Source organism: Hevea brasiliensis, chromosome 4 (genome assembly GCF_030052815.1).
Source record: "Hevea brasiliensis isolate MT/VB/25A 57/8 chromosome 4, ASM3005281v1, whole genome shotgun sequence".
Taxonomy (NCBI): domain Eukaryota; kingdom Viridiplantae; phylum Streptophyta; class Magnoliopsida; order Malpighiales; family Euphorbiaceae; genus Hevea; species Hevea brasiliensis.
In genome coordinates, this window is record NC_079496.1 from 116,475,115 (window position 1) to 116,497,009 (window position 21,895).

Sequence of the window (21,895 nt, forward strand, 5' to 3'; positions counted from 1 at the left end):
TGTTAGAAGTGTCTCAAGTGCAAGGGGGGAAGTAGGTATGATTTCTGCTGCCAATCAATACGTGTGACTACAGTGAGGCCAGGCCAGCAAGAAAATTGCAATGTATATAGATAATTGCAACTTCATATGACAAAGCAGAAAGGCAACCTGGATGACAAATGATCCAATCCTACCTAGTCTCAAGCCAGTTTTGTTATTAACAGAGTACTAAAACAAATCGAACAAACAGTATATTTAAAAATCCACGGCAAATAATGCATCAACTGAATCAGTACTCTACTTCATTCATAGATAACATATAAACCAGTTTTCAGTGCTCACCTTATCAACTATAGATGCAAGTTGATTTTTTCAGACCATTTGAAAATATCGGAGTGAATTTGGTCTCCTCCCAAGTCCTCTCCTTTAGCTCCTGCTGCAACCCTTATAATGCCCTCTATTAGTGCAAAGTTCCCCAGTATATCAACATGAGCACCACTTTGGGTGCCTCGGCCCTCTAGAAGATTAGCTGGAGGGGCATGATTATATTCCCTTATGTAAGTATGAATGCCTGAAGGATTGAATCTTGTTTTGCCTCGCCAACCCTTTGCACACATAAAACCAACACTCAAAACAGGAACTGTCCCGTCTCCATTAACGGAAAAAACTCCATCTTTTAGACAAGAGTTCTCAATTCCACCAGTTGCCGAGGTATCTATCTGAAACGGAATTGAGCATTCAGTAGTAGAAGCTAGCTTGTAAACATATGCTCTTTCAGTGGTCATTCCAACTCCATACATAGAATATATCTCCATCTCAGGAGTATTCGGTAATCTGTAGAAACAATAAAAAAAATTAAGCAGTCCCCCCAATGAAAGTTTGATCAAGTACAGGACCGTCGTAAAGAACAAGCTTATGATTTGACCAGTAATCATCCTAAAGCAAAAATGAGTTAAAATTATTCATTACTACAAAGCTTAAGATAACAGTTGCAAGAGAAGCTGGGGAAAAAAAAAACAAAATGATTATCAGCCCAAGTGGAACATATTTGGTATATAATTAAGTAATTTACAAAAATGGGATTTACACAATTCCAATTTGTATGTTTTGATTGTGATAATCTAGCTGTTCCAAGAGGAGTCACGCAAAAAAGCAAACTAAAAGCATTTTGCCAATGTAGAATATAACATGAATTTGCTTTACAAACTTATGCGCAGAAAAATTAAATTAAGTTCATTTGTTATCAATTAAAAACTCTCACTAACAAAATATGGAAATTCTCACCTTGTTTCTAAGGGGGTCGACCAATATTTACAGTGTTTGTATTTAGGATCATCCAAATCATCTGCAATCCCATGTGAAAAATGAGCACCTTCACGTTTCATAAGCTTGGGAGCAACAAAATGATGCAGATCCAAAACTGATCCAGCTGTGGATACTTTGTAGTCCACAACAACTTTAATATGCCCGACACCCATTTCTTGGTACTCTGTCCAGATGTCACAGTTGTTTGCAGGGTTATTAAAATTAACAGCATCCTGCAGATCAATGACATTAAAAAACATAAAACATCAAACATCTCAGAAAACATGCGGCATAAGCAACTGATATATCTCAAGATGCAAATGAGCTAAATTTTATCTATTATCATGAAAATAAAGCAGAGCATTCAAAGGGGGAAAAAAAACTTTGACATGAACTGATTAATAGAATAAGAACATCTGAGAATGCAATACATCAATAGATGAACAGTTGACTTCTCAAGTAATTGATTGTAAATTCTATTCTAACATACTAAAAATGATTGATTATACATGCTTACATTTGATGCATGAGATTAGAAGCATAACACTTCCACCAAAAATATTTTCAAAATGTAGCCCTCAATGTCTAGAGGATATCAAAAGGCAGAACCATTGTGATCATCACCAAAGGACCAAATGATATCATGGGGAATTGAGGAAAAGAGATAAATGAATATGTACTAGACGAACCAATAACCTTAAATTCATCAACTGTAAATCCATGTGTATGTGTGCGTGTGTTATACATTTTCATGTCCTTAACAGAACAGGAAGTATTACCCTGAAATCAATCCTCTCAATTTTGGAGGAATGAAGCTCAGCCACACCTTTCCCAAACGATATAATTCTCCCATAGTTCACACCTTCCGTGAAACTTGATGCCCCTTTCCCATTTGGAATTGCAGTGTGTGTACTATTGTCTTTTGGCTTCTTTGCACCACAATTGTAGATTCCTTCGGGTGACCAATCAAGGCCACCCCAGATTGTATCCCCACCTTTTGGTATCATAGACATGGTTGAATCCCATGTACGACTCATCCGCATTAAATGTTGCAGAGTTTGAAGACCAAAAACATCCTTATCCAAAAAACCCGGAGCGTAAGCCCTGTGGAATGATTAGCATTTCATCAAGACCAAAAAATTAAGCAGCACAAATTAGTCAGAAGATTAATAGGAAAGATGAAATTATGGCAACATAAAATTAAATTGTTATTAATGTTTTGATTTTAGTAATTAAAATAAAAACCTGGCTGCAGCAATATCCCTGGCTTCATTAGAGAAAAATCCTGAGACTGCTTTTGGCACGCCTAAAAAGGGGCCACCAATATTCATCACTGCCTTTATGTGCTCAGCACACCAATGTGTTCCACCCCCACCGCACATTGGAGCAGGTGCCTCAACCAATTTCATGAAATGCAGAAAGTAAAGAACACCCATTGAATGCGGAATAACAACCACCTTTCTCCCACCATTTGTAGCCACCATGAGTTCTATATTACTTTTTATTCGGCTCAGAGTTTGGTCCCTTACCTGATCAACTCAATTAGAAAGAAATTAGAAAACCAATTAAGAAAGCAATACATACCTAAGGAGAAGAAATATATAAGACCATAAAAAGTGCTGACAGACAGTACACAAAACTAAGACTTGGAAACTCTAGAAGAAAACATATGACTTAAAAAAGCAAATATATGGCTTAAAAAACAAAGAAATTGGGCATGTCTCCAGCCATGAAACTGTCCACCACCAAGACACCTTTCTCACTCTCTATTGTTCTTGTTGTTCCATCTTTTCTATGACTGAGCCCACAAGAATACCAACAAAGGTTAATAGTTCCAAATAGAATAAAAACGCTTACCACCACCGCCGCCGCCGCCATTTCTTCTCCAACTTTTTTCTCTTTCATTTTTTCATTTTAACGTCCTTTTCTATTGGCCCCTCATTAACCTCGTGTTTGCTATTGTTTGGAGATGATTTATTATAGTATCATATTATATGATGTAGAATTACAGGTTTTCAAAGTACAAGAAGCAAGCGAAAAGAATAAAAGAAAAGGAATCAGAAAGAAACCGATAAGTAAGAGAGATAGCAGGTTAAGCAAAGATTAAGGCGAAGGAAGGTGACTGGATGATGGACGATAAATGGGTAAAAGGAAAAAGAGAGACAGAAAAAGAGAGAGAGAGGAAATAACCATTGGGATCTGGTAAGTCAAGTAGAAGGGAGGAATTTAGGTGCGGGGAAGAAATTGGGCATGTATCCAACCATGAAACTGTCCACCACCAAGGCCTCTCTCTCTCTCAATTGTTCTGTTGTTCGGTGCTTTTCTTTGACAGCCCACAAGAACACCCACAAAGGCTAACAGCTCCAAATAGAATAAAAACACTTACCACCGCTACCACCACCACCACCACCACCGCCATTTCTTCTCCAACCCCTTTTTGTTTTACACTTTTTTATTTTAACGTCAAAATAACCTTTGGGATCTGGTAAGTCAAGTAGAAGCAAGGAATTTAGGTGTGGGGAAGAAATTGGGCATGTCTCCTCCCATGCAACTCTGCACCACCGCCGCCGCCATTTCTCCTCCAAGTTTTTTGTTCTTTTAATTTTTTCAGTTTAACCTATTCGCCCCACATTAACCTCATATTTGCGACTGTTTGGATGATGATTTATTATAGTATTCGTATTATATGATGTAGTTATACCCTTATTTATTTTTCAGTTGAAGAATAATGAATTATAGTATTTAAATTATTAAATTGATGGTTTGAGATAATTTTAATTTTTATATTTTTATTTTATATAATAATTATTTATATATTTAAAATAATAATAAAAATATTTTAATAATTTTTATATTTATTTTACATCAATAAATCATAATAGAGAAATTTTTATTATAAATCTAAAATATAAATATATAAATTAATATTTTAAATAGATAAATTTTATCATATATATTATATTTTAAATTTATAATAAATTAAATTTAAATAAAAAAATTAACCACATTACATTCATTACATTAAACTAAATAATTTTGGTCTTAAAAATATATTTTTTAGGAAATGACTCTTTTGATCTAACAGGGCCTAAATACTTTCCAAACGCGCCCTTACACCTTTTAGCTTCTTTCGCGGCCACCCCTCACTGTCCTTGGGAAGCCCGCGCGCGAATCTTCTGGTGTGATGATTTTGAAATTGGCCTGGCCACAAACCCTTTTTCGGCTTCTATTCGATAATTTTGGTTTATTGTTAAGATTTTTTTATTTTTTATTTGATTTATATTTCAATTTAATTTTAATGTGATTTTAATTTAATCAATTTTTTAAAAAAATTTAATTTAATTAAAAATCAAATCAATCATTTTCAATTTCAATTTTGTTGTAATATAATTTAATTTTGTTAATTTAAAATTAATTTTAATTTCAATTTTAATCGATTCTATTTGATTTCAATTTTAAACTGATTTTAATTAAATCTATTTTGAAAATTACAACAATATTTTAGCCCTGTTTTGCATTGAGATTTTAAGTCAGAATAAATATTTTTTTAAAAAAGTATTATTTTAGACTGTTTTATTATTTTAAAATTTTTATATATAAAATATATTAAAATTAATTTTTAATATCCTCTAACTAACATATTTAAAAATACATTTTTCCCAATAATAATTTTAATAGCAATATCATATAGATCCTACATTCTTTTAACAATGTGTTTAAATAAAGTCTAAAAAAATTTAAATAAAATAAAATAATTTAATATAATATAAACTTCTTTTGTCGATAAATTTAAGATCTGTTTAGCATTGTTATTGAAATTATTATTAAAAAAATTACTTTTTAAAATATACTATTTAAAGAGAATTAAAAAATAATTTAAAATTAAATTTAATAAGTTTTACTCATAAAAACTAAAATAATAAAATAATTTTTTTGTAACTATTTTCATTAATAATATGTATGATTGTTTATGTAATACTATATTTTCTTGGTATATGAGAATAATTTTGTAATATTTTAATTTATATAATTTTTTAATGACAATAATATAAATTATTTTTAATTTACTTTGAATTAAGAAGTTATATTTTCTAAATTCATATTATTAAAGCATTTATTTATGAAAAAAAATGAAATATATCTTTTTAATTTAATTAGATGTTAATTATTTAAAAATATTTAAATAAAATGAACCTTTTATGCAAATATTGAATAAGATTTTAATAATAAAATATTTAAAACAAAAAATTAATGAGATTTATTTTAATTATATTGCAGTTATCTTCAAAATTGTATGATTTCAAATTTAAATTATAATTAGAGCTAAATAAATTAAAGAAATAGTGTATTCTTTCAATTTTAGTATGCATAATAAAATAATTATATAATATTTTAAAATTCAATAATGATAGCATAAAAACTATATGAAATACTTTTAACAACTGAATTGGGATTGGATCAAAATGGAATGTAGAAATTAAAAATAAAACTATAAACTGAAGTATTAAAGAACAAAATAAAAATATTAAATTTAATTTGATTTGTAATAAAAATTAAAATCAAAATCAAATTCCAACAATTTTATTTAAAAATATTAAATTTAATTTAAATTAATTATATTTAAAATATTTTAAAATTTGTATTCTTAATAATAATTTAAAACATAATTTAACAATAAAATTATTAAAATTGAAATTGTTCAAATTCTTTGTATTTTTAATAAATTTTTGTTAAAATCTTTAAGTGCAAAGAGATGTAAAAAGTTGGGATATGTGCCTTGCAATTAATTCATATGCTTATTAAAAAAAAAAAAAACTGTGCTGTAGGTATTATTTTTCTTCTATATATTTATTATGTTAATATGATTGATAAATAAAAAATATTTATATTAAAATTATATTTAATTTTATTTTATAATATATAAAATATTATACTTAAATTTTATAAACAAAGTAGTAATTTATTAATAATTATTAAAATCATAACAAAATTTTAACAATTCACTATATTATATATATATATATATATATATATATATATATATATATATATATATATATATATATATAATTTACTTTGAAATCAACTAATACTAACACTTATTATTTAAAAGATAATAAAAATATTAATTAAAAAAATAAATTAACTATTCTATTTGTAAAAAGCTTGACATTATTTTAAAAAGAGTAAGAAATATTATTAAAATAGATAAATAATTTATTGGTATTATATTTTCATTATAATTAGATAAAAGTTTAATACTTTATTAATATAATGTTAGTGTAAGAATTAAAATTTATTTTTCTCATAAAATAAAGTTAACTTAAATTTAAGAATTATGAAACTTCTTTTAATTACAAAATAAAAACTTCATTATTGACAACAACTTTTCTTTGTGGAAATTATTAAAATTAACAAATTAGAAAATTTTATTTTTTTTTCAAGTCAATAAATTTATATATTAAAATAATTTTTTAAAAAATACGTAAAATTTTACTACTTTTAAACTTCAACTGATGAAAATTATTTTTAATAAGTCTTAATAATTTTTCAAAAAAAAACGTAAATTTTTATTAATTTTAAACTTTAACTAATGAAAATTATGTTTTGGAATAAGTCTTAATATTTTTAAAATAAAAAAAAGTTGAGGTATAATCATACTAATTTAAAATATTTTTCGTTATTTAGTTATAATTTTTTTAAAAGAATTATTTCGTTGTAATGTTAAACTAATAATGTGTATTTATATTATATATATATAAATGTTTTTACATTTTAGAAAGATTGTCAAAATTCAGTAAATAGCTTACTCTTTTGAAAAGAGAAAATTATTAGTTTTCTATTTAATCAAAAAAATATTTTTATTGATCGATTTTCTTTAATGTCTCAAATGTTAAAAAATATATATAAAAAAATATATTTTTTATATGAAAATACATTCCACACAACAAATGGAATTTGAAAGTATAAAATTTCATAAGAAAATTTAAAATAAATTATTTATATAAAATATAATAATAATTATCTTAATTTTAATAATCTGATCGTATTGATAAAATATTTGATTTAGCGATTTGATGAGAAACACGCTATACTTAATGATAATCTACTATTATCAACTCTACAATCTTTTTAGAATCTGATATAGAAATTATCAAATTTTAATATCCTTATGAAAAGAAGATTCATACTAACTATCATTTCTATAAAAAAAAAAAAAAAAAAAAAAGAAAGAAAGAAAGAAAAGAAAACTTAACATCTCCATAACTAAAATTCTTAGACATTTAATGAAATTATATATATATATATATATATATATATATATATAATCATTGTTAATCTTCCTTAGAAACATCAATCAACTAAACTAAATTAAACTCAACTCAACTAAGCCTTTATCCCAAAAATTTGGGGTCGGCTATATGGATTCGCTTTTTCTATTCTGAACGATTTTGAGTTAAATTCTCATAAAAATGATTGAGTGATTTGAGAATTAAAAAATAATTAAATTTATAGAAAGTATCGAGCAGGTAGAGAGAGAGAAAGCTGTTTGAGTGATTTGAGAAAATAGCAACAAACAAGAAAGTATGATTGTGTTTTGAGTTTAATAATCGTCATGATGATTTGATGATTAATTTGGTGAAATTGTATTGTTCTACCCTAATTGTTGTCTTTAATTAGAAATATGGTGAAAGTTGACAGTAAGTTGTTCAATTGTTCGTCTCATTAAGCGTTATTTGAGACTCAATAGTAAGTTCATTCTTGTGAAATTAGATTAAATTAAGAAAGTCAACGGTCATCTTAAACCTTAAGTCTAAAGGGTTATACCCGTCATTCTATAAAAGGCTTTTTTTTTTTTAACAGATTGGACTTGATATTATTATTAAACTGTTGGTATAAATATATTTTTAAATATATTAGTTTCTTATGCATGCGTTGCAATTTTAACTATTAACTATTTTATTTTATAATTATATAAATATTAAATTATAAGTTATAGTGTATTATAATTTTCTAATTTAAGTTTACCTGCTTTCATTTTATATAATAATAATAATAATAATAATTTTATGGCATAACATCCATAATTTTATATAGGATGAATTACCTTGAGAACCTTAAGATTTGCCATTATTAATTATTTAGCCCTTGTATATTAATAATTACATTAAAATTTTTCTAATTTTTATTTTGTTTATTAGATATTTTTTTAATTTATCGAAAAAATTAAAATTTTTATTTGTTTTAATTCTTTAACTTTGCATTTTTTTTCAATAAAAATTTATCTACATTAAATTTTCTTATTTACGTAGATTAAATATTAAGTGACACAGGTTCATATTTATAAAAAGAAACTAATAACACTATATATTATATATAAATATTATAATATTTATTAATAATACTTTTAAACTCGTATTTTCATTTTTTATTATATAAAAGAAAAAAAATGTACTAATTATAGTTAATAAATTAGCCACATGTACATAATAACAAAGAAAAAGACATAAATTATCATTAATTAATTGAAGATATTGAAATTTAAGCTTTATAAAAAAAATATTGAAGTACGTTAACTTTTATTTGTTCAAAATTTTCATTATAAAACTTTGATTTTAGTTATCTTGTCTTGCACCTCATTATAATATTTTGATCAATTTGAAAAGGGTGATTAAAAAATATTAACATTTTCTTCTTTAAATGAATTCTATTTCAACAAAAATAAATAAATAAATTGAACAATGCAAATCTAAGAATTGTGAATCATCATTTTAAAATTATTTAACTCAACATGTATAATATTTAATAGCTTTCTTAGTTTTATGTTGAATGAATTAATTAATGTATTAATACTAATTATAGAAAGAGTTAACAGGACTCGATTAATATATTAAATAGTATTAGAATTCTATTAGCTTCAGAATTTTATTATTAAAAGAATTAGAAGGTTATCTTAAAAATAAATCCTCATAATCTATTTCTAAATAGTATACATACTTACTAACAGGAATCATCAATTCATGAATTCATATTTATTATTATTATTGAATAAATGTTATATTATTTTAATTAATTTAGCTTATTATTAAGTTAATGTTTTTTTTTTAGAAAATTTATAATAATGGGAATTCTATGTAAAATATTGTTTTGTTACAAATTTTAATTTATTTTTAAATTTTTTTATCTAATTACAAGTTTTTTGGCATTAAAATTTAAAATTCATCAAGATTTCATTATAACCTTAAAAGTCATAGGTTAATATAACAAACTAAATAGAAATATCAAAAATCTAATTTTAACAATACTTTTATAATTGAGATTTATATACGTAATAAAAAAAATATTAAGATGTACATAAGTTAAAGAAACTTGTTTGAATTAAAATTCTACATTATAATTATCATATAATTAATTTATATAATTTATTGACATTTATTTGACTTAAAATTCTATAATACAGATAAAATTTAATTTTAAAATAAAAATTAAATTTATTTTAATTATGTTTTGTGAATTGAATAAATTTATAAAGATATTTTTATCACTTCAAAAATTCTCTGCCTCCTTTATACATTTATATATATTATAGATTAATTAAAATTTTTGAAATTAAGTTTAATATAATTAATTATAAAAATTTTAAAATAAATATATTTTTTTTCCTCCCACCGTCAACAGAAGTAGGGCGAAGAATCCTTAAATATTAATCAACCCATGAAGGTTTTTGACAGAGAGTCACGACACGACGGCGATAACGTCTCTCAGACTCCGTCCTTTGACGCATCCTCCTCCACTAACATTAATTATTTATTAATAATCATTTAATTATCCAAACTGGCTTCAAATCTATTATATATTTTATTTATATATTGCTAGATTAAGATTTATTAATCCTTAAAGCATGATATTTTTCGTTTTACCAGTTCTTGTCCATATCACATTTTAGCAAAATTGACATGTTTAACAGGCTCAATGAAGCAGATGACTCTGTCAGCACCTTTAAACATATTCTGATTGTAGGCCTTTAATGTTCAATTTATCTAATTTTGGTTTGATTTCTCATACCCACACGTTAAGCCTAAAGTGTGGACCGTCTATAAATTGTCCGTATCTTGACATATTAAATCCATATCGAACTCGGTGATAATTTTTTTTTTTATGAATTAAATTAAATTAAAAATATCAACTGTTAACCGCAAGTCTTAAATTTAAAAAGACAATAACCGCCGCACTTGGAAAATCTATTCTCATTGCAGTTTTGAGGAAAAAAATAAATAAAAAAGATGGCCCCTGCCAGCTTCAAGAGGATGGCAACTCTTTTAAGAATCGATCTTGAAAGGCCTCATCAATTCCATTAGAATCAAAATGGGGTTGAAGCATCTTTTAATTAAATCTCCATTATGCTGGACCCAAAAACCACCAGGAACAACACGTCTAAGAACAAAATTTTAGTGCAGTGCCCTTTAGGAAAGGGGTCAAAGCTACAACATGGAGATCAAAAATTCAAAGGGAAGCCAAACAAGCTTATAACACATTTTATTCACAATACTTGAATAAATTACAGGTTGACCAAAATTTCAGGCGACTATAGAACTTAAGTGCACCAAAAATGGTAGGTGCAAGCAACGTAGAAAGTTCATTGATCTCAGTAACCTTGTGAGGTCCTTTCCAAAACAATATTGGTTGCAGAAACCTCATTCAACATGAGCTGATAGATGTACCTCCACAATTCACCAATATTTGCTGCATTCACAGTCTGTTAGAAGTGTCTCAAGTGCAAGGGGGGAAGTAGGCATGATTTCTGCTGCCAATCAATACGTGTGACTAGAGTGAGGCCAGGCCAGAAAGAAAATTGCAATGTATATAGGCAACTGCTAGTTCATATGACAACGTAGAAAAGCAACTTAGATGAAAAATGATCCAATCCTACCTAGTCTCAGGCCAGTTTTGTTATTAACAGAGTACTAAAACAAGTAGAACCAATAGTATATTTAAAAATACATGGCAAATAATGCATCAACTGAATCAGTACTCTACTTCATTCGTAGATAACATATAAACCAGTTTTCAGTGCTCACCTTATGAACTATAGATGCAAGCTGATCTTTTCAGACCATTTGAAAATATCGGAGTGAATTTGGTCTCCTCCCAAGTCCTCTCCTGTAGCTCCTGCTGCTACCCTTATAATGTCCTCTATTAGTGCGAAGTTCCCCAGTATATCAACATGAGCACAACTTTGGGTGCCTCGGCCCTCTAGAAGATTAGCTGGAGGGCATGATTATATTCCCTTATATAAGTACGAATGCCTGAAGGATTGAATCTTGTTTTGCCTCGCCAACCCTTTGCACACATAAAACCAGCACTCAAAACAGGAACTGTCTCGTCTCCATTAACGGAAAAACTCCATCTTTTAGACAAGAGTTCTCAATTCCACCGGTTGCGAGGTATCTATCTGAAACGGAATTGAGCATTCAGTAGTAGAAGCTAGCTTGTAAACATATGCTCTTTCAGTGGGCATTCCAACTCCATACATAGAATATATCTCCATCTCAGGAGCATTCGGTAAACTGTACAAACAATAAAGAAAATTAATCAGTCCCAACAATGAAAATTTGATCAAGTACAGTAAAATCATAAATAAAAAGATTATGATAAGACCAGAAATCCACCTAAATCAAAAATGACTTAAAATTATTTATTTCTATAAAGCTTAAGATAACAGTTGCAAGAGAAGCCGGGGAAAAAAAATAACAACATGATTATCAGCCCAAGTGGAACATATTTGGTATATAATTTAGTAATTTACAAATATGGGATTTACACAATTCCAATTTGTATGTTTTGATTGTGATAATCTAGCTGTTCCAACAGGAGTCAGGCACACAAGCAAACTAAAAGCACTTTGCCAATCATAGAATATAACATGAACTTGCTTTACAAACTTACGTGCAGAAAAATTAAATTAAGTTCATTTGTTATCAATTAAAAACTCTCATTAACAAAATATGGAAATTCTCACCTTGTTTCTAAGGGGTTCGACCAATATTTATAGTGTTCGTATTTAGGATCATCCAAATCATCTGCAATCCCATGTGAAAAATGAGCACCTTCACGTTTCATAAGCTTGGGAGCAACAAAATGAAGCAGATCCAAAACTGATCCAGCTGTGTATACTTTGTAGTTGACAACAGCTTTAATATGCCCGACATCCATTTCTTGGTACTCTGTCCAGATGTCACAGTTGTTTGCAGGGTTTTTAAAATTAATAGCATCCTGCAGATCAATGACATTAAAAAACATAAAAACATCAAACATCTCAGAAAACATGCAGCATAAGCAACTGATATATCTCAAGATGCAAATGAGCTAAGTTTTATCTATTATCATGAAAATAAAGCAGAACATTCAAAGGGGAAAAAAAACTTTGATATGAACTGATTAATAGAATAAGAACACCTGAGAATGCAATACACCAATAGATGAACAGTTGACTTCTCAAGTAATTGATTGTAAATTCTATTCTAGCATACTAAAAATGATTGATTATGCATGTTTAGATTTGATGCATGAGATTAGAAGCATGACACTTCCACCAAAAATATTTTCAAAATGTAGCCCTCAATGTCTAGAGGATATCAAAAGGCAGAACCATTGTGATCATCACCAAAGGAGCAAATGATATCATGGGGAATTGAGGAAAAGAGATAAATGAATATGTACTAGATGAACCGATAACCTTAATTTCATCAACTTTAAATCCATGTGTGTGTGTGTGTGTGTGCATGTGTGTGTGTGTGTGTGTGTGTGTTATACATTTTCATGTCCTTAACTGAACAGGAAGTATTACCCTGAAATCAATCCGCTCAATTTTGGAGGAATGAAGCTCAGCCACATCTTTCCCAAACGATATAATTCTCCCATAGTTCACACCTTCCGTGAAACTTGATGCCCCTTTCCCATTTGGAATTGCAGTGTGTGTACTATTGTTTTTTGGCTTCTTTGCGCCACAATTGTAGATTCCTTCAGGAGACCAATCAAGGCCACCCCAGATTGTATCTCCACCTTTTGGTATCATAGACATGGTTGAATCCCATGTACGAGTCATCCGCATTAAATGTTGCAGAGTTTGAAGACCAAAAACATCCTTATCCAAAAAACCCGGAGCGTAAGCCCTGTAAAATGATTAGCATTTCATCAAGACCAAAAAATTAAGCAGCACAAATTAGTCAGAAGATTCATAGGAAAGATGAAGTCATGGCAACATAAAATTAAATTGTTATTAATCTTTTGATTTTAGTAATTAAAAGAAAAACCTGGCTGCAGCAATATCCCTGGCTTCATTAGAGAAAAATCCTGAGACTGCTTTTGGCACACCTAAAAGGGTCCACCAATATTCATCACTGCCTTTATATGCTTAGCACACCAATCTGTTCCACCCCCACCTCCCATTGGAGCAGGTGCCTCAACCCATTTCATGAAATGCAGAAAGTACAGAACACCCATTGAATGTGGAATAACAACCACCTTTCTCCCACCATTTGTAGCCACCATGAGTTCTATATTACTTTTTATCCGGCTCAGAGTTTGGTCCCTTACCTGATCAACTCAATTAGAAAGAAATTAGTAAACCAATTAAGAATGCAATACATACCTAAGGAGAAGAAATATATAAGACCACAAAAAGTGCTGACAGACAGTACGCAAAACTAAGACTTGGAAACTCTAGAAGAAAACATATGACTTAAAAAAGCAAATATATGGCTTAAAAAACCATACCTCAGTGTTCTGAAATGATATTCTCCAATCATATGCGGCCATATACATGGTTTTCTCCTCATATCCAATGCGAGCCAAATTAGCAATTAAAACTGCCCAGACAAAATAACCAGGTGCAAAATAATCAGCTGCCACAAGTCCAGATACAGGCCTGACCCTAATGCCAGGAGGGTCCAGTCCAGTTTCATTGTCCAGTGACATATGCTCAACCCAGCATAACGGTCTGCATGAAAATAGGAGAAACATAAGGGAAAGAAACAAGCTTCAAATAGTCAATTCCACCACCATTAATGTGCAATCTCATAATCAAGATAATTTGGAAAATGGCGAGAAATTTTAGGAATTGAACCAATTAAATCTACTTGAAATGAACATTTCAAACAGGAATTAATTGGTTCACTTAATAAACATATAGGAACAAGGAACAACAGCAATCAAATCAGATAAGAGTGCCTTCCCTTCTCTAAATTATCAGGTTGAATCGATGAAAATTGCCAACGACCAAAATACATTAATCATGGAACTTTACAGGCCACAAACTGACTACATAATATATACTAAAGTTTGCCTTCAAAATATTCAAATAATGTGACTGATATTATCTATTATGAAATATCTGTTTCAGAGAAGCATTTAAGAACAAATAGATTTTTCAAAAATTCAACTGCCTGCAGGTCAAATCTACTAAGGAAACTAACTATTGGTCCTAAAAACAATCAACTATTTTGATTTAGTTGCATGTATTTTTTGCCACAAAATCTAGCTCAAGGTACCCTTGGAGTACTGAGAGACAGATGTCCTTAGATCTAGTGATATACAAGAAAGACAATAATTACACAACATAATACACTTGCATTACAGATTTAATGAACACGCTAGGAAGCTAAAGATTCCGGTCAATTGTTAATAACCACTCCAACTAAAAGAAAGAACACTAAAAAAAAATCATAATGACCCAAAACTTATTCAATTAGTGTCTCTCAATAGGCAAGACATGAACAGTAGAAATGGATCTTTTAAATACCAAAGAACTATGCTCTTTAAAGAACCATCATATACTAATATCATAGTGCAAAAGCTATGCTTGGTGGATTCCATGTAACACAGGTTGGAAGACACATGCCATGACCTATCATTAGAATTTCATGGCACCACTATCATATATCAAAATTTTGACAAGAGTTCACTGTTATGCAAAATCCAGAAAAAGCATATAGAAGTCAAAGCCTACATGACACCAATATTTGTTTAATTCTTTTAGATGCAAAAACTTAAGGCAAGGAGACTTTAAATCATACAGAGGTGGTGGAAAAACAGAGAAGCGAGGAGAAGGTTCTCTTTCTCTCTCTCTCTTTCTTTTGGGGGTGGTGGGGGTGTTTGTTGTGGGGAATATGGCATTAAGTTTTAAAATTAATTAAATTTATTTTGAAGAGTGAAACAAACATGGTAACCACATACCAGCTAGTCAGAAAAATTGATACAAAATTAAACATTGACGTTAAACCCAATGATAATTACAAGCAGTTACACAAAAAATTTCTGTTAACAAAGAAGAAGATCAAAGCAGAGGTATCTAACTATAATTGTGCAAACATCACTTTACAATCACAGAAAAACAAGACAAAGTGTAGTTCTGCACACCCACGTGCACCAAATTATTAATCTACTAAAATTTGCCCTCAAACCACGTTGGTATAGAATGAGTCAGTTAGATTCTCTTTTCACACCAAATTTTTAATCAAATAAACTTTCCAGTCACATTTTTCCCATAGAATTAGATTGTAACTGCATGCCAACATGAAAATCACGCCTGAACATTTAACATATGTTTGGATTAGTCACTACTATATATTCTAGAGCATCTATCGGTTCAATACTTAACAAATTGGATTTCAAATCATGGACTTTCAAACAGGCTTCGTAACACTCCCAAAACTTCCAGATCGTCAACAGTAACAGCAGACAAGCTCATGTTGATTCTAATCTTATGGTCAGACATAATTACTCCCTATCCCGTCTGCTTACAGTAAACAGTAATAAAGCAGATGCACCCACCTAAAATTAATACATATTCAACTGGAAACTAGTATACTGGAACCAATAGTACAACCCATAGGTTTTACTATTCTAAAAAATCTATTACAAGTTACTTGTGAGGACTGAGGTGACCACCATTATCAAAATCAAACCCACTTTTGATTAATCCTTACCAACTAAGCAACCTCATACAACCACAGATCCCGTTAGGTATCATTTACTAATTGGATGGAAAAACACAAAAAAGGAACATGAACAAAAGAAAATATTCACATAATTGGATCTTTGAAGCCATAACTTGCATAAAATTAAGAACCGCAATTACAAATCGAGAAAAAAGAAATTTAAAAAGAAGAAAAATAGAAAAAGGTACCTTTTGTACACTTCCCCAAATGTGCCACCCCAGAGTCGCTTTCTAAACAATCCGTCAGCACACTGGTGTCCCTCCCACAATTCCAGCCCGCCGGTAACAATTCCAGGCACGAAAACCACCGGATGCTTGGCTGTTAGCCCTTCCTTTTTCAATTTCACGCCAGGCGGGTCGGGCAACGGCCCCGTGATCGCCTCCGCTACGTACTGAGGGAAAGAGGCAGGCATTGCATTGTACAAGAAAAGCAAAAACCACCATATCAAACATATACAACCAATGAACCAGCAACAGCTGTCTACGCATGTCCATTTCTTTATCCTCCTCTCTCCTCCGTCTTGCTTTGGCTTTGGTTTCTCCTTTCCTCTATCCTTCTTATCATCCTCTCTGTCTTTCTCAACCTCAGAGAAATCCGAAGAATTCTGCACTTTCGACCTCCGCCTCAAAATCAACATCGGATTGAACAGATTAGAGCATCTCTATCTGCTACATGTTCATGCTCACGAATAGAAACTGAGCTCGTTCGGCTTCCAGCAGAGTAGAGTAGACAGTGACAGTCCAACCCTAAACCCAATTTCGTCCACACATGTTTATATGCTTAAATTAGGAATCCTTAGTTTGGAACCATGAAACGACGTCGACCGGAGAACGCAAAACCAGTCGGCGAGAGACGACGCGGAACTACGTTATTGGCTGTTGAAGTTGAGCTTTGGAGGCTGTCCTTGGTGTGTAGAATTTTATAAGTTTCAAGATTCCCTGGTGGCGTTGGGCCCCGCGTGACAAAAAATACACGTGGCGGACTAGAAAATTTCTAGGCTTCTTCCAGCTACTAGAGGATCTGGAAATTCCTGGTGTGCCGTTGAATCCAAGCGGTGATAGCACGGATATGATGTGATCCAACGGCGGAGAAGTATAGTGGGCGAGAAATTGTTTTGACGGTGGATGAGGATGAGCATCGATCTTGGTGGGGAACGAGGTTTATCGCGTGACCTGAGGAGGGAGGAGTATAAATAAATTACAAAACGCTGCGTATGGCATGACTTTCTAGCTTATTGGCATGACTTGTCTGCGTCGCTTATTACACGTTACTACCAACCTGTAGCTGTTCTTTCCCCTGCATTTCAATTTTTATATCAAATTAAGAGGAAAAATTATTATTTAATTTTAATATTTTAACAATAATTAATTTTATATTTTAAAAATATATTATTTTATTTTTATATTTTATTTTTATTAAATTATTTAATTAATTTATAAAATTTTTTATTAATTAAAATTAGATAAATTATTATTTTATTTTATTTTAATAAAACTAATTAATTAATTTTTATATTTTAAAAAATATTATTATTTAATTTTTTATTTTAAAAAAATTAATTAATTCATATATTTCAAAAAATATAATCACAAAAATAAAAATTTTGTTATATAAAAATTAAATCTAAAATTTTTTTAATTGTTCAAGTATAATTTTGATTCATTTCTATGTGCATAATTTCTTTTATTGGGAATTAATTTTGATCAAATATTGTTTTCTACTACAGAAAAAATAAAATGATGCATAGGAAATTAAATGAAAATCTTAAACAATTGAAGAAAAATGTTAATTCACATTAGTCTTCACACAATAAAATTTATATTTTTTATTTAGTAATATTTTTTTAAAATATATACACTAACTAATTAAATACACTAAAATAGAAAAATTAAATGGTAGTGCTTTCTAAAATATAAATATAAAATAAATAATTTTATTAAAATAGATAAAATAAATAATAATTTATTCATTGATTAAAAAAATTAACAGAAAAATTAAATAAACATGTTGATTTCAATAATCTCAAATATATATATATATATATATAATTCTAACGGAATAAGAACTAGGGATAACATCAAGTAAGGTTGTGATCAGAGATCGCTTCTCCATTCTCGCCTTAAAATAATTTAAGATTTAAGGTTTGGGTGAGAATTTTCCAATCAATAAGTGAGACATAAGGGTGGATGGTCACGGTCCGATTTCAAATTGAAATCAAATCAAAATCAGTTTAATTAAAATTGGTCAAAATCGTAATTGATTTTTAATCGGACAAAAATTGCTTTTTATGTGAGTTGATTCAAGTTCATATTTTTCAAAAATCGTAAACCAGTTATTTTAAATCAGATTCAATTGATAATTTCGAACCGGATGAAATCGACGGTTTAAATATAAAATAGCTCAATAAATAGCTCACTTGACTTCTAATTTGTTTATATAAAATTTAAATTCTCTATATGGTTATTCTTTACACTTTCTTTAATTCTCAATACTCTCTCAATTTCGCTAAGCAATTATTTTATACATTTTTTTTTTAATTTTCAATACTATATTAATTTCCTTATTTTATTAGTTTATACGTTCATTAAAATTTTTAATTCTATTTCAATTACTTTATTATTATTCTATATCCTCAATAAAAATTTCAATACATTTTATTTTATTTTTTAATACTTTTTTTAATTATTAATTATTATATAATTTTTCTAAAAAAGGACAAGTAATAGAATTAGAAATTTTGATTCCCCTAAATTCAAAAAAGATGCATTGGTAAAATTATGTTCATGTACATTTTTTCATTTATTTGAAAAAAATTAATTTCAACTCTAATTTTTTTAATTAAGTTCAAGTTTTTTTTATTAATTTTTTTAAAAATAAATTAATTTCATTTATTTTATTTTATTTTGATTGAAATATTTTAAAAAAATTAAAATATTTTTATAAATATAACTCAATTCTAAATTAATATTTTTTTTGTTATTTAAATCACCCATAAACTATTTCGAAATCATATTAAACCATAATTTTTTGAATTAACCTTTAAATCATTTCAAATCAGGACTTGAATCGAAACTGATGATTTATGAACCGTATTTCAAATCATCTCAATCATGCAGATTTAGTTTAAATTTATTATTTCATAAAACTTGAACTGTCAGTTTAAGAATCGTTATTAGTAGTTTTTAAGTGGTAGCCACTCATGGTGAGACAGAATGAGTTTCTTGGCACATTTTTTTTTTTATTTTTTATTATTATACAATATGAATATATTTAATACAAAATAAATTATAAGTTAAAAATATGAGTTTTAAATATAATTTTAATAATATATATATATTTTTATTAAATTTATAATTTTTAAATATTTATATAGAAATAAATTATTTTTTTAATAAAAAATATAATAATGTATTATTATGTAAGAAAAAAAAAAATTGAGTGCATGGTAAATTTTTTTTGAGCTGCATGATGAATTGTTCTGAGTTTTGGGAAGACTTGCCATCCATAATTAGGAATCCAAACCAACAAACATCTCGCTGACACTGATGGTGACCGGGCACTCGGTTCGAGTGATACGTGCAATGGAAGAGCAAGTGACCTGAGCGAGTGATAGAAGCATTTTTAAATCTGTTTAGTATTGTTATTAAAATTATTATTAAAAAATTATTATTTTTTTAAATATTTTAATTAAAAATAATTAAAAATTAAATTTAATAAATTTTAATTATAAAAATATTAAAATAATAAAATTATTTTCTCATTTTTTTAGTAATTTAATTTCATCAATAAAAAATAATAATTAAAAATTTTGTATTGCCATTCAGTATTTTTGTTATTGAATTTAATATTCTTCTACATGTCCTTTCTTAGATACAGAGGAGGAGCTTTAAGCATTGTATGACCAAATGATATTGAAAATGTTAGATTCATATTTAATAGAGAATATAAGCTTATAAAAATAAATTTTTAATTCATATATACTTAAATAAATCAATTTAAAAGGACTTTTTTTCAAAATTAATTTTAATAAAAAAATATTATTTTAAATACTCTTAAAAATTAATTTTTAAAAATTAATATATTATTTTAATATTATAATAATTAAAATTATTAAATTATTTTTTAATATTTTAAATTAATATATTTTAAAAACATTTTTCTCGATAACAATTTAAAAACAATACTTAATAGACCCAGAAAGGCAACTATCACATATTTAATTCTGAGGTGAGGTGGGGGTAATGTGTGTACAGTCGAATACTCCTCTCTAAGCACCATCAGGGGACTTTCGCTGTCCCCTACTTGAGACCTAAGAAACTAGCCTTATCTCTAATCGCAAGTTTAATTTTACCTGAGTCTCTCTCTCTTTCAAATGCTTCCACTTTCCTTCCCAGTAGTACGAAGCGAATTTTAAGCCTATTTTGTAGTAAGAATAAAAAATAATTAAAGAAGGGACTTATTTTGTTGAAAAAGGAAAATTATTAAAAATTTGATTTTCTTAATTTATAAAAAAATTACAAAAATTTACGTGAAAAATTCTTTTTTTTTTCTCTTTTAATAATTATTTTTAATATAATTTTATTTATAATAACAAAAATATAATAATTTCGCTTATCGCTTTTCTTTTATTAAAATATTAAAAATAAATAAATCAATTTTAAAATTTTTTATTTATAAAAAAATTATTAAAAAATAATTTTTGTTTTACTTTTTCATATAATTTCACTATTTTTTTTTTTCTAAATTAAAAGAGGCTTTAGTTAAAAATAAATAAAGAAGTTAAAAAGGAGCCTATTACGTGGGTCCAAGGTCCATTAAAACCTGCTTCCTGACGCAATGTAAGAGACGGTACAGTAGTCTATGCAAAGCATGGTGAGCTACAGGTAACTCGACTATTACAATCAGCGGTGACCATCCGGTAGCAGGTAAACTTGCAAAGCATGCTCAAAACTGCTGCTACTACTATCCCCATTGTAGCGATTAGCCAACACCAAAGCTCAGCTGAAAAGGACAAAAAGATTCTTCTTTCCCATTTCGATCCTTTTGACCAATTTCTTTTTCCTTTTTTCCCCTCTTTATAATAATCATAATCATCTCCTTCTGTTTGTTTATTCATGTAATTCATACAAATTTGAGAGCAGAGAATCTCTGATCGCGTTACCTGAAGCGGGCATTCAAGCACTGCATGGCCACTGCGTTTTAGGAGCATCTCGTTTTTAGCGGTGCGACTCTCCAAACTGATTCATGTAAGTGTATGGAATTTCAATGCTTATCAATTTTCATTTTCCTGAATTCAATTCCACTCAATTCAAAATCCATGGTTTTGAAAATTGTTGCTGCTTTCTGATACGGTTAATTGTTAATACTTTGTGGGTTTGTATTGGATTTGGAGGTGAAATTCGATTCTCTGAGTACGAAAACGATTCTGAGTTAACTTTTTTGAAATTGGCAATGTGTGCAGAATTGAAAAATGCTGACGTGTGTACCTCGAACGAAGCAACCCGGCGATGACTCGTTGAGTCAAGCCGATGAGTCTGGCACCACGAGCATTCATAATACCAAACACCACCAAGCGATCAAATCCCTCACTACTCAGGTACTTCCAAATTCCA

At 28.7% G+C, this 21,895-nt stretch overlaps 2 protein-coding genes across 2 annotated transcripts; both read right to left on the reverse strand.

Annotated features, from left to right (window-relative positions):
• Nucleotides 1–312: 312 nt before the first annotated feature.
• LOC131179505 (phospholipid:diacylglycerol acyltransferase 1-like) lies at nt 313–3,162 on the reverse strand. Its single transcript, XM_058146378.1, has 5 exons — nt 3,039–3,162; nt 2,530–2,821; nt 2,064–2,388; nt 1,264–1,517; nt 313–813 (listed from the first exon to the last, which is right to left on the reverse strand). The coding sequence occupies exons 1-5, from the start codon at nt 3,160–3,162 to the stop codon at nt 330–332; spliced, it is 1,479 nt and encodes a 492-aa protein (XP_058002361.1). The 3' UTR covers nt 313–329.
• Nucleotides 3,163–10,718: 7,556 nt separating this feature from the next.
• On the reverse strand, nt 10,719–17,416 carry LOC110632849 (phospholipid:diacylglycerol acyltransferase 1). The gene is given in 11 exon segments (XM_058146180.1): nt 10,719–11,086; nt 11,364–11,559; nt 11,562–11,681; nt 11,684–11,728; nt 11,731–11,852; nt 12,305–12,558; nt 13,133–13,457; nt 13,599–13,662; nt 13,665–13,881; nt 14,062–14,284; nt 16,472–17,416. Coding segments are annotated over 10 exon segments (2,007 nt in total). The 5' UTR covers nt 16,921–17,416; the 3' UTR covers nt 10,719–11,086; nt 11,364–11,371.
• Between the last annotated feature and the right edge of the window lie 4,479 nt (nt 17,417–21,895).